The 13363-nt window shown below is 48.9% G+C and overlaps 1 protein-coding gene across 1 annotated transcript in view; it reads left to right on the forward strand.

Moving 5' to 3' along the window:
• The first annotated feature begins 3456 nt into the window (after nt 1–3456).
• The window catches only part of LOC103743773 (sialic acid-binding Ig-like lectin 5), a 10782-nt gene continuing 875 nt past the window's right edge, over nt 3457–13363 (forward strand). The window contains 9 exon segments of the mRNA XM_008845245.3: nt 3457–3493; nt 3557–3937; nt 4102–4380; nt 4582–4632; nt 7741–7908; nt 7911–7997; nt 8076–8378; nt 8640–8736; nt 9179–9275. Of these exon segments, the coding sequence (XP_008843467.1) occupies nt 3457–3493; nt 3557–3937; nt 4102–4380; nt 4582–4632; nt 7741–7908; nt 7911–7997; nt 8076–8378; nt 8640–8736; nt 9179–9275 (1500 nt within the window).

Below are 13363 nucleotides of genomic sequence, written 5' to 3' on the forward strand. Positions count from 1 at the left end.
GTTTATCTGGTCCAATTGTATGTCCTTAAACACCCAAAAGGGAAAGTATAACCAAAGATTAAAGTCATCAATATATTTCTTTAAGAATTCAAGGGATTACACATCCCAGACATTAGACTTAAGTTCTTATGTTATTTAGACAATTATTATTCATCGGTGATTTTGTTCCTAATAGGACAGTGCTACTCAGGTGTAGGCCTTTAAATCTTGGTCTACAATACTGTAGTGCCCACCTGCAGCTGAGGGAAACTAGAAAAATGAGAAAAAAACCTGTTAGATGGATACTTTTGGGGGCCCTCATCAAGAAATTCCAATGAACTTTAATTTGGACATTTTCTGGTTCCCTGCCTAAAAATTGTAATACTAGCTACTCTTGCCCTCACTCTTACCTCTACTTTTCCTTCACATCTTCCAAGCACCAGTCAAACACATTTCTTTTCTCCCTATAGTTAAGAGATATGTAATTTGGGAGTCTTTTAGATAGACCCACTGAAGGGGGTACCCCAATTGCCTCACCCTGCATCCCTGTTCAGCATGGAAGAAGCCAGAGTGGTCTGCATCCCAATTCCCTATTGGCAATTTGGGTAAGCCTCTTCAGAGGGTGGTATGATAAGAACAGGAGATAGAAATTGGCTAGGCAGCTAGGGTAAAAAGACCCCAAAGAAAAATAGCCAGTTTCTTTCTTGGCTGAAAGTCAAAATGTCCTTGGGCCTTTTAGCAAACTACTCTGTCCCAAAGACAAAAACATTAAAAGTATTTGTGAGCTCTTATCACAAAAAGATTTTGGGGTTACCTCTTCAGAGGGGGAATGTTACACTATCACTAGCCCCCTGATTATGTTATTTTGATGCTTGCTCCCTGTTTCATACAATTTCTTACAAATTACTGCCATTTCTAAAATTACTACCAGTCAGGTCATGGTCAGTTATCAAACTTTGGATTCTCCTGAGATAGATGAGTTGGCTCTTAAAGGTTGTGATGACACTTCCCCATTTATAAAACAAAACAGGGGGAGATGTTGGGGAACCCTGCTGTTAAGGTCAGCTCCTTTCTCAGCAGGGGCTTCCTGCCTGACTTACCTGGAAAGTGCCTCCAAGCACGGATGCCTGATCTTATTAAGAACATGACCTTTGGCATAGTTACCTGCAATAAAACTACCCCCATTTTTTTTCTATATGATAATTAGGCATTGCCCCATAGTCAGATGATGGGATCCCCCTGCCACATGTAAATAAAGCATACTCTGAGCACCTATCAGCTGAGGCTTTGGCTGCTGCCTCCACACTATATTTTCCCTACCCCCCACTGAATAAATGGAGCTGTATCACTGAACCTGCCTTCCGGGAAGGGCTTTCTTCCATCGTGTTCACTGGCCGTCCTGACCCTGTTCATTGTTTCTGCTCCCTTTGTCTTCATGGACCGGTGGCCAATGACCCATGAGGGCAGGGAGAGACCCCACAGGAAGCAGAGGCTATCAGGGCTGTTTGTGTGAGATTTCGAATTGAGAATCTGTGGGTTCTGGTCGGCTGGGACTGAAGAATCAGCTGTGATTAAGAGACCGGAACCTGAAGTAAAGCCTTTGCTTTACTGGGACAATTGATGCTGGTTAGCTGGGGCTGAAAAATCAGCTGTAAGAAACAAGATACTAGCATTACTGTGGAAAATATTCTAAGAGGTATTTCCTCAGGGTCAGCACACAGAGGGGACCGGCACCTCTATCTCAAGCTGGAAATAGGACTTGTTAATGTGTAAGAGTCTCCTGCATGGTTCTGGTGTTGAAAGCGTGAAGGGGTCACAGAGAGCAGCTGAGGCTTGGCACTCTGAGAGGCCAGGAAAGGCCATAGGTGAAAGTGCAGCTTCAGTTACAGCAAAGGCCCCAGGATTGAAGGGGTCATGGAAAGAATCTGAGACTTTGTACCCCAAGAGGCAAGAAGAGGCCATTGGTGAAGGTGTAGCCTCAGTTTCACTGGAGACCCCAGCTTTTTGGAAATGCCAGGGCTGTGGGACGACCACCAAGTACTGCAGTATGTGTGGAATGGGGCTTGTTGGGGAACCCTGCTGTTAAGGTTGGTTCCTTTCTCAGCAGGATCTTCCTGCCAAGCAGGGATGCTTGGCCTCATTTAAAACATGACCTTTGGCATAGTTACCTGTAGTAAAAACTACCCCCAGGTTTTTTTCTATATGATAATTAGGCATTGCCCGATATTCGGATGATAGGAGCCTACTGCCACGTGTAAATAAAGCATACTATGAGCACCTATCAGCTGAAGCATTGGATACTGCCTCCACACTATATTTTCCCTAACTCCCACTGAATAAACAGAGCTGTTTCACTGAGTCTGGAGCTGTTTGTATCACTGAACCTGCCTCCCCGGAAGGGCTTTCTTCTGTCAGTACTCACTGGCCGTCCTGACCCCATTCATTGCTTCTGCTCCTTTTGTCCTCATGGACTGGTGGCCAACGACCCACGAGGGGAAGGAGAGACCCCACAGGAGCTGACCTGGGTCTGAGAGATGAGCTGAGTGTGCTGTGGATGGCAGTCAGAAGTGGAGCATCCAGAAACCTTTGGAGTCCAGAAGATCATGAGTGAATCGCAAATGTCCAGCCTTGAGCTACTTTGCTGGACTTTGGTTTTGCTTAGGTGTGCCCGATTCTTCCCTTTGAAATAAGATAGTACTTGTTTTGGATTTTACAGAAGCCCACCCACAGTTAAGAGACTTTTAAAAGAGACTATGGACTTTTAAGTGTTTGAATTTTTTAATATTTTATTTATTTTTATTTTGTGTATGAGCATATTGCCTGCATGTATGTGAGTGCACCCGTGTTGAAATTGGAAAGCTTATGGTTTAATAGTGATGTGTTTGTGTGTCAAGTTGACAAGGGGTCAACTGTGCTGGATAGCTTTAGTGTCAACTTGACGCACCTGGGTTGAGGGAGCCTCAATTAGGGAATTGCTGCCATTGGACTGGCCTGTGGCCATGTCCATGGGGAACCTTCTTGATTGCTGAGTGATGTGGGAGGGTCCAGCCCACTGTGGGTGGTGCCACCCCTGGGCAGGTAGGCCTGTGTTGCATAAGAAAGCAGGCTGAACAGGGGCCAGAGGAGCAAGCCAGTAAGCAGTGTTCCTCCATGGCCTGTGCTCCAGCTCTTGCCTCCAGGTTCCTGCCCTGAGTTCCTACCTTGGGCTCCCAAATGAACTGTGACCTGGGATATGTAAGCTAAATAAACCCTGTCCTCCCCAAGTTGGTAGTGGTCAAAGTGTTTTGTCACAGCAATGGAGAAACAAACTAGGACAGAAGTTCCTCTTCTGTGGTCACTCAGCTCTCTGGCCTCATTCCTGGCTTCCACTGGGGTGGCTTCTCAGTCCTGTGACACCAAAGCTAGGAATACTCATGCTCAATGATTGATCTGCTTCCATCTGCTCCCTCGCAGGAGCCCAGAGCCTTCCGCTGTGTGATGCTATGGTCACTGCTGCTGCCCCTTCTGTGGGCAGGTGAGTGGGGACAGGGTCAGGAACTGGGGGTGCAGGGCCAAGGTAACTCTCATATCTCTGTAGGGTCCCTGGCTTGGGGTTCAAGATACCAGCTGACAGTGCCTGAGTCAGTGACCACGCAGGAGGGTCTGTGCACCCTTGTGTACTGCAGTGTCTTCTACCTGACTTCTGTCATTTTTGCTGACTCTGTCTTCGGCTACTGGTTCCTGGAAGGAGCCAATGCAAACCAGGACTCTCCAGTGGCCACAAACAACCCAGACCGACCAGTTCAAACAGAGACCAAGGGGCGATTCTACCTCCTCGGGAACCCGAAGGTCAGTAATTGCTCCCTGCTCATCAAAGACCTACAGGAAAGTGACACGGGAGTGTACTTCTTCAGAGTGGAAACAGGAATTTTTGTGAAATACAGTTACATGAAAAACAAGTTGTCTCTGCACATGAAGGGTAAGTAGTGATGTCATGTGCATGGGTCTTGAGGGCCTCCAGGGCGTGGTTGGGGGGTCCCCTGATCTTCATGCTGGGGTCCTCCATAGACAGCCTGAGGGAAAGTCTATTCTCTGTAGGCACACTTGGTGGTCCCACTGTTATGTCTCTGTCTCTTATCCTAGCTCTGACACAGACCCCTGACTTCCAAGTCCCAATGACCTTGGAGACGGGCCATACAGCCCACCTGATCTGTTCTGTGCCCTGGGCCTATGAGGGAGGGACACCCCCCGTGTTCACTTGGATGACAGTTGCTTTCACATCCCTGACTGTCAGGGATGCCCTGTCCTCGGTGCTGAGCCTCACACCTCAACCCCAGGACCATGGAACCAACCTTATTTGACATGTGACCTTCCCTGGAGCTGGTGTGACTGTGGCGAAAACTATCCAGTTAAATGTGTTATGTGAGTGCTAGGCTGAGACTCTTGGGTTCCTGGAGGGAGAGGTGTTGGGGGTGTGGGAGGCAAAGACTGGAATACTCAGTGCTGAAAACTAGGAATGGGGAGGAAGGAGAGTGCTGAGCTCCACTCCCTTCCCCACTCTAAGTATCCTAGAGTGAAGCAACTGCTGCCTCCTCCCTGAAGGGAACACCCATGTCTGTGCAGATGCTCCACAGAAGCTGACCATCAAGGTGTCCCGGGGAGATGACAGGTAGGGTCTCCTCTCCTCCCTGGGGAGGGTACAGGGACTGCCTCCCTCTGGAGGTGAGCAGATAGATGTACTTGGGTTGGGGTAGAGGCAAGGCTCGGGACTGGGAAGGGGTGATGTGCTCCTCACACCCCTGACCTACACACTGCATGTCCCCAAGGTGCCCATGGCCTCTGCCTTGCTCATAACACATGTGTGGCACTCCCCAGTGTCAGGACCTTGTCTTCATCCCAAGTGCCCTCACCCTCCTCAGAACCTCAATCCATTTGGCTTTCCACTTCCCTTCTTCCTGGTGAGGGGATTTTGTCAAAGTGGGAAATGTGTCTGATTCTGCCCTGGCTCCTGAGGGGGTGACTCACACAGCAGAAATGGACTTCTCCATTCTGAAGGACAGGAACCTGCGTTTCAGGTGCTCAATATTTGTTTCCTGCTGGGGGTGCCCTTCCTGGGTTGTGGATGGCTGCCTCTCCCGTGCTGTCCTTACAGGGCTGAGGCAGATGCACAAGCACTCTGCTGTCTTCTTAGGACCCACTAATCCCACCTTGAGGGTCACCCTTGTTAGATTTAGGGAGGCAGAAAAAGAAAGGAGTTTAAAGTTTAGAAATAAGAGGCAAAGCAGACCTGCAACAGGCAAGGGACATGCTCCCTGGATTCAGGAAGCCCAGCAAAGGGCTGATAGCTGTTCCTGAGGAGTGACTATCTTCGCACTGAAGAGGGAGCAGTCTGGTCTTCTATAGGAACTCTGCTGCACACAGCTGCAAGAGTTAACTCTGTGCCAGGGTCTGGTGTCCTTGAGGGTCTCTTTTCTGAAGATTACTTGCTCAGGCAGGCTGGTGAGATGTCTATAGCACTAAAGGAGACAGGTGGACTCAACAGCCTCTCTCTCAGTCCAGGGAGTGACCAGTTGATAAGGCTTGAACAAGGCCAGACTGCCGATTTAGGGCCAGTTAGCCACTCTAAGGAATGTATGCCTTTATGGCCTCCTCTAATGAAGCTTATGGCTCTCCTTGAAATTCACATAGTCTATCAACCCTCATGACCTCATCTAACACAATTTCCTCCCAAGGCCCCACCTGCATCACTTTGGGGATCAGGTCAGACACACATAGACATACACAGATGCACGTGCACGCACACACACACACACACACACACACACACACACTTTATGTGCATTGCTTCATAACTTTTCCATTTCTTTTCTTTTCTGTCCTTCCTGTCTTCTCCATCTTCCTCTCTCTCTCTCATGGATTGAACCAGGACTTTGTGCACACAGGCCACAACACACCCACTGAGCTGCACCTCAGACCCCTTTTGTCTTTCACATAGAGTTTTGATTTTGGAATAATCTTGTAGGATAATCTTTGGAATAATCTTTGCAGGATAGTTATAAAAATGCACAGTTCCCATAAATTGGTTATCCAGGTTTTATTGATGCCAATCACATCATGATACATGTTGTGAATGGTAACTGACCCAAACATGTTTTGTCCTCAAATTTAGTGTATCTTGGAAATCTATATTTGTATATTCGACATCTTCATACATGTTAATTATTGCATGATTCTCCAATGATAGACTGTAACACATTTAATGGATTCTTTGTGGAAGTCTGGTCTTCCTTGTCGTGTTTTTAAACAAATAATATTTTAATAAGTGACTTATAGGCTCACTCCCTACATTTGTGTACATGCCAATAAATAATTTCTTGAGAAGAAAGTTCTTGAACAAATCATACATTTGTGATTTCTACATACTTTGCAAATTGTGTTCATCACACTCCCAGGAACATGGTGTCTCTTTCCTTAACAAACTCATCCGCTCTCTCTGACATCACCAGTGAATCCATTGTAGTTTTTGTTCACATTATTATTTTGTCAAAAGGCTGGTCTCTTATGGTTTAAGAATTTATGGGCTGGGGATGTGGCTCAGTTGGTAGAGTGCTTGCCTAGCGTGCATGCATGAGCCCTGGTTGCACATCTGGGTGGTGCACATCTGTAATCCCAGTACTCAAGAGGTGGAAGCAGGAGGATCAGAAGTTCAGGGTCATCTTCAGATACATAATGAGTCTGTGACCATTTCCTAAGCAATTTGAAAGCCTTTTATGTAAGGAAACCAGCTGTCCGTCAGGTGAAGGATTTATTTAGAGTCTATGGTCTTTGGCTAGTACAGGGTGATTTTGCCAAGATTTTTTCAATTGCAGCATGGCTGGCTCTCACTGGTACACAGGAGACCACTGTGGCATTGTCCCGTCAGTCCTTCACATCCACCCTCAGTCTTCCTCCTCCAGGAAGTCCTTCTTGTTCTGAGAGTCTAGCTGGACTCTCAGGGCAATTCCACCACACAACCCATCACAGTACTCTGCTATGCCTGCTTTGGGTCCCTGCCCTGAGAATGGGCTCCTCACACACAGCTAAGCTAGGCAGGTCTTGGGAAACCAATTGTGAGAGACAGAAGGGGAAACTCCTCAGAGGTAATGGGGGATGGGAGTTGACAGATGGCCAGGAGGAAGAGCAGAACCAAGGTGGTTCTGATCGCACCAGAGCTTCTTGGAGAGTCTGCCTGTCCTCACGGTTGTGGTTTGATTCTCCATTGCTGTGACAAAATACTCTGACCACTACCAACTTGGGGAGGAAAGGGTTTATTCTGCTTACATCTCCCAGGTCACAGTTCATCAGGGAGCCCAAGGTAGGAACTCAGGGCAGGAACCTGGAGGCAGGCGCTGGAGCACAAGCCATGGAGGAATGCTGCTTACTGGCTTGCTCTCTGGCCCCTGCTCGGCCTGCTTTCTTATACAACACAGTCCCACCTGCCCAGGGGTGGAACCACCCACAGTGGACTGGGCCCTCTCATATCACTCAACAATCAAGAAGATGCCCCACAGACATGGCCAAGGCCAGTCCAATGGAGGCAATTCCCCAACTGAGGCTCCCTCAACCCAGGTGTGTCAAGTTGACACTAAAGTTATCCAGCATACTCATTCTGTTCCCTTGGGGTGGACTCCACCACACAAGCCCATCAGACAGCGAAGAGGAAAGACAGATGGACAGGGTACTAAGAGAAAGGCAGAGGGAGAGCCCTGTGGGACCGGCCCCGCCTTCTCTCTGCCTGCCCAGAACGTCAAGTCCTGCACAGCAACTCATCTCTGCGGGTCCAAGAGGGGGAGTCTCTGCGCCTGGTCTGCATGGCCGACAGCAACACCCCTGCCACCTTGAACTGGACCAAAGTGAACCTGACCTCCGGGTTCGTCCATCCCTCCACCCCTGAGGTGCTGCAGCTGCCTCGGTGGACAGGGAAGACCATGGAGACTATGTCTGCCGAGCTCAGAACAGCCTGGGAACTCAGGACGCCTCTGTGAACCTCAGCGTGAGGAGTGAGTTGGGGATGACAGGGCAGGACGCCGGGTGCCAGCCCAGGAGCAGTCCCCTGATCCCTCTCTTCCCCCCACCAGGCCCTCTACAGCTGCTGGGACCCTCCCGCTCCTGGGAGGCTGAGGGTCTGCACTGCGGCTGCTCCTTCAGGGCCTGGCCGGCCCCCTCCCTGCACTGGCGGCTGGGGGAGGGGCTGCTGGGGGGCAACAGCAGCAATGCCTCCTTCACCGTCACCTCCAGCTCCACGGGGCCCTGGGCCAACAGCTCCCTGAGTCTACATGGAGTATTCAGTTCTAACTTGAGGCTCAGCTGTGAAGCCCAGAATGACCTTGGGGCCCAGAGGGGCACTGTCCTGCTGCCACCAGATCAAGACGTCATGAAGGGTGAGACCTGGGGAAAAAGCAGCTTCAGTGTGAGCTTCAATCACATGACATTGGGAGTGAGCGAAGTGGGGCAGAGACAGGTTAAAATGGGGCTAGAGTTGAGGGTCCTCTGCGATTTGGTTGGGGAGAGGACAGGAGGCTGCAGTCATATACAAGGATGGAAGTGGGTGGCATATTCATGGTGATAGAGTAGAGAAGGCCGGATGCTCACACAATTTTTGGGGAGGGCTGTCCATCATCCTAGGTCTCTCTTGTTGGCAGGGAAACCAGAAGCCAGTGTGGAAAGGATCCAGAGGTTTGTGATGGGAGATGGTATCATGGTCCTGCTTGCTGTCTGCCTCTGCCTCATCTTCATTATGTGAGTGATGGCCACATTTAGGTGAAGGCTTCATGGAGTCGGGGTGGGCATCTCATTGAAACCAAGAGCTAAAGCTGCCCAGGGAGATGGTGAAGTAGGGATGACTGTGATCAGCTGAAGCCTCTGTCACCTTGGCCCAGTGTCGGTTTGCATTGTACTCATTTTTCTTGGAGGGACACAGACCAGTTTCTATTCCAGAGAGGGAACCAACACAGACCAAATAGGCCAAGGTGATTTTGTTATGCCTAGAGGGAACTAGCCGATACTGAAACAGGTCCATTTCCATTATGGGATTCTAGTCGGCCAGGAAGAGGGAGAGAGCCTCGGCTTACCCTGGTCTCTCAATCCAGAGAGCAGGGCCACGCCCAGCCCCTGCATTCAGCTTTTCTGAGCTCCCAACAGCGACCCAGCCCCGCTGAACAGCCCTGGTCTTTGTCCCCAGAGTGAAGCTCTACAGGAGGAAGTCAGCACTGAAACTAGTTAGCCAGGAAGTTGGCCATCTTGCCAAGAACCCCGTCTCCATGGTGAATGATGCACACGTGAGTCCACGCAGAGTCAGTGTCTTGACCAGGCAGCCCAGACAGCTCAGCAGGCCAACACTGAGCTGGTTCCCCACTGTCTCCCCTCCCCACCTTTGCTCCTGCAGTCACAGGTCGGGGACCTGGCATCTGCTCAGCTGCCCCACATCCTCCTACTTCATCTCCCAGAGCCAGTGATTTCCCAGGCTGCCCGTTGTTCTTGTTAACAAAGCTTTTCTCAACATGGCTTCCTCTTGTCAGGCCTGCACCGCCTCTCCCTGGGCCTGTGCGCTGGCCTCAGCACCCCAGAACCAGCTTTCGGAAAGTAATAACCAGTGTAGCTTTGGGCAGGAACTTCATGGTCCAAATATGGGCTAACAGAAACAGATTGTCAGGCTGGGCCTGGTGAGGAAGACCTGTACATCCCAGCACTCAGGAGGCTGAGGCAGGAAGATGGAGGGTTCAAGGCCAGAATAAACTGCACAATGAATTCAGGACTAGCCTGGGCGACTCAGAGAGATCCTGTCTCAAAATAGTAAGTAAAGAGAGATCTGGAGATGTGAGTCACTGTAGAGCCCCTGCCTAGAATCCCCCAGTGAGGGGCTGGGGTGTGGCTCAGTGGTGGAGCCCCTGCCTAGAGTCCCCCAGTGAGGGGCTGGGGTGTGGCTCAGTGGTTAGAGGCCCTGCCTAGAATCCACCATGGTCTAGAGTGTGGCTCAGTTATATCATATTTGCCTCACATGTATGAGGCCCTGAGTTGAATTTCCTATAGGGAAAAGGGGATACAATAGGAAGGGAGGGAAAACGAAAGGGGGAGACAGACAACATCAGAATGGATGTGCTTGCACATACCTATAATCCTGCTGTTCGGGGTCCAAAGAATTTCCTAAATTGACCACCTGGACACTGAGTCTCAGTAAAAAGAAGCGCTTTATTGAGGCCAACCGGCTGGGGACACAGACAGTCTCAGGAGCTGTACTGTGATCCCAAGCAGTGAAAACAGGGCTTTTAAGCATGAAAACCACAAAAAACACAAAGCAGGGGATTTCTATAGAAACCACACACAGAAGAACCAGGAGAGGATTTGAAAAATCTAAGGCTGAGTTCCAGAGCCTTAACCTATACAGCCATTGGCTAGCTTACCTGGGGCAGAACATTCTTCCTCTTCTACCCCAGACTATTCCCATAGAAACCATAAACAGATGTACCAGGTATACTGCCATTGGATAGCTTACCTGGGGCAGAACGTTCTTCCTCTTCTACCCAGACCATTCCCATAGAAACCATAAACAAATGTACCAGGTATACTGCCATTGGATAGCTTACCTGGGGTAGAATGTTCTTCCTCTTCTACCCCAGACCATTCCCATAGAAACCATAAACACATGTACCAGGAAGGGGTTTGAACAATGGAGGGGATTTCCAGAGTCAGGCAGAGGGCAGCTCTTTCTCAGAGCCCAGGGAGGGGGCTGAGGGGCACTCTCCTTCAGACAGGGAGGGGGCTGAGGGACACTCTCCTTCACTACCACTTGGGATTTGAGGCAGGATGATTTAGAATTTAAGGTCAGCTTGGGCTATATGGTGAGTTCTAGACCAGTCTGAGCTACCAAGAGAGACCTTGTGTGAAGAAAAGAGTGGGGTGGGGAAGGAGAGAGGGAGTGAGAATATTAAAAGTGCATGTCAGGAGAATGCCTCTGGTCATGAGTTCTCTGCTACCTCAAGCTTCGGCTGCCAGGGATCTGTGACGGAACACAGCTAGCTTCTTCCAGTTCTGATCCTTGAGTCTGAGAGACTCACTGACAGTGCTGCAAGATAATAGTCCCAGGGCTCAGGAAAACGTGCACTTGCTAAGACAGCACCCACAACAGCAGCTACAGTGCAGAAGGAAGAGGGACAGGAGGGTGGCGATCCACAGAACACCACAAATCACAAGTGAAAGGTGGGCAGGCCAGTTTCAGTAGTCTGGGGATTTAGCAGTGAAGAGACATGCATGGCCATTCAGAGGCTGTCCACCGTTCCTCTGGTATGCTGTGCCCAGGCTTCCTCTGGCACCCAAAGGGCTGAACCAACCAAGATCCCCGTCTTCCAACCAGACAGACTTCAACATTCCACTTGCCTGCTAGGGCTCATTCAGACTCCTGGTCCTTCCTATTTGACAGATGTGAACAGCAGGACTCACCAAATACCTAAAAATTTGTTTACTCTTTGAATTCCAAGTATTAGATAAGTAGTAAATCAAGGGTGCCACATTGTCATCTTAAAAAGCTGCAGGATAGATATTAAGCAAACTGAGGAAAGGTCCAAGTTCAAAACATGTGGAGTTCTTATCTTTACTCCTTGCATTTATGTCTTTCATATTTCCTGTAACACTAAAAAGTTTCCATTCTAAAATGTGGGGAAAGTTAGCTCTTTATTTTTCTTGTTATTTTTAACCTAATAATTTAGTAGACAGCATTATGAAATCTTTCTGTGCTATTGCTGGACACTCGGAGAAGTATGGGGCCTTTTCTACATAAAAGAAAGTAACAGCTGGGTGTGATGGACGTGCCTTTAATCCCAGCACTTGAGAGGCAGAGGCAGTGGTTCTCTGTGAGTTAAAGGCCAGCCTGGTCTACATAGTGAGTTCCAGGACAGCTGGGGCTACAAGGAGACCGTGTCTCAAAAAGCTAACAGCTTCTCATCTCACAAGAGTCCATCTGAGCACTGTCTGGCCGTGGGGCCGGTGCCCTTTTTTTACTTTTAAAGGGAATATTCAAGTTCTGAGAAAAAAGGCAACTGAGTAAAAACAGTTATTTCACTGTCCTCTATGGTCTGCTACTACTACATTATATAAAAAAAAGAGTGGACTACTGCTACCCACAAACTCAGGGTGTTTCTCAGGGGTACTGTGTGAAGCTAAAGAAATCAGGTACAGGGTCTGGAGAGGTGGCTCAGTGGTTAAGAGCACTGGCTGCTCTTGCAAGAGACCTGGGTTCAATTCCCAGCACCCACATGATGGCTTACAACCATCTGTAACTCCAGTTCCAGGGGATCTAACACCTGTCCCCTGCCACTGTATGACACAGGTGCACTTAGATACATGCAGGTGTAACACTCATACACTAAAATAAAAATAAATAGGGGCTGGAGAAATGGCTCAGAGGTTAAGAGCACTGAATGCTCTTTGCAGAGGACCTGGGTTCGATTCCCAGAACCCACATAGTGGCTATGAACTGTCCTTAACTCCAGTTCCAGGGGACTCAGAAGCCCTCTTCTGATCTCTGCGGCATTGCACAACACAGGTGCACTCACATACACGCAGGCAATACACTCATACATATAAAATAAAAATAATAAAATGAAACATAAAAGAGCGTGTCAGTTACATATATAATAGACACATGATGTCAAATTTTGTTAATTTCAGTATATTCAAATGATTGTAATCCTGCTATCTTATAAATAATCAACATGTGCAAAATGATAAGACCATTTACATCCATCTCAATTTGGGGGGTACTCAGTCTTTGGGATCTAGTGTGTATTTCATCTTCATAGACCCTCTCTCCTGGGACTCCGCATGGTCCAAGTGCCATGGGGCAAGCACTGTAAAGGAGGAATGAGCTGCGGCATGGAGAATGAAGTCCAGGTTCCTTAGGTGCTCCCTGATCTGTCCCTGAGTCCTCCACCTTGCTTCCCCTGAACCCTCCTCCTTTACAGGCTCCACTCCTAATAGGATGTACGTTCTGTCCCAGGAAGGGCCAGCTCTTCCCCGACTTTGTGGTCTATCTGCAGGGCTGCCTCTGCTCTGCTAAACTGCCCTGGCAGGAGCCCAACCACCTTCCATGCATCGGCAGACTGTCAGCTGCCTCTTGTAAAATCACAGGCCTGTTCCTCTCCACATCACACATACTGTGAGCCCCACAGAGCAGGTTTAAACCAGATTTCCTGCCAGGCTTTTCTGAGCTGCTCTGATTACAGTTTGCAAGTAGATGGTGGGTTTTGTTTCTATTTAATTTTTGCATTTTTAATTGAATTTTTATGATTTTCATACAATATAGGTTGACTGAATTTAGATCCTCTCCCTTCTCCACACTTCTCCCATTCCCCACTGCTCCCCACCCAATCTA

This window comes from Nannospalax galili, unplaced genomic scaffold (genome assembly GCF_000622305.1).
Source record: "Nannospalax galili isolate Female #2095 unplaced genomic scaffold, S.galili_v1.0 scaffold960, whole genome shotgun sequence".
NCBI classification, from domain to species: Eukaryota; Metazoa; Chordata; class Mammalia; order Rodentia; family Spalacidae; genus Nannospalax; species Nannospalax galili.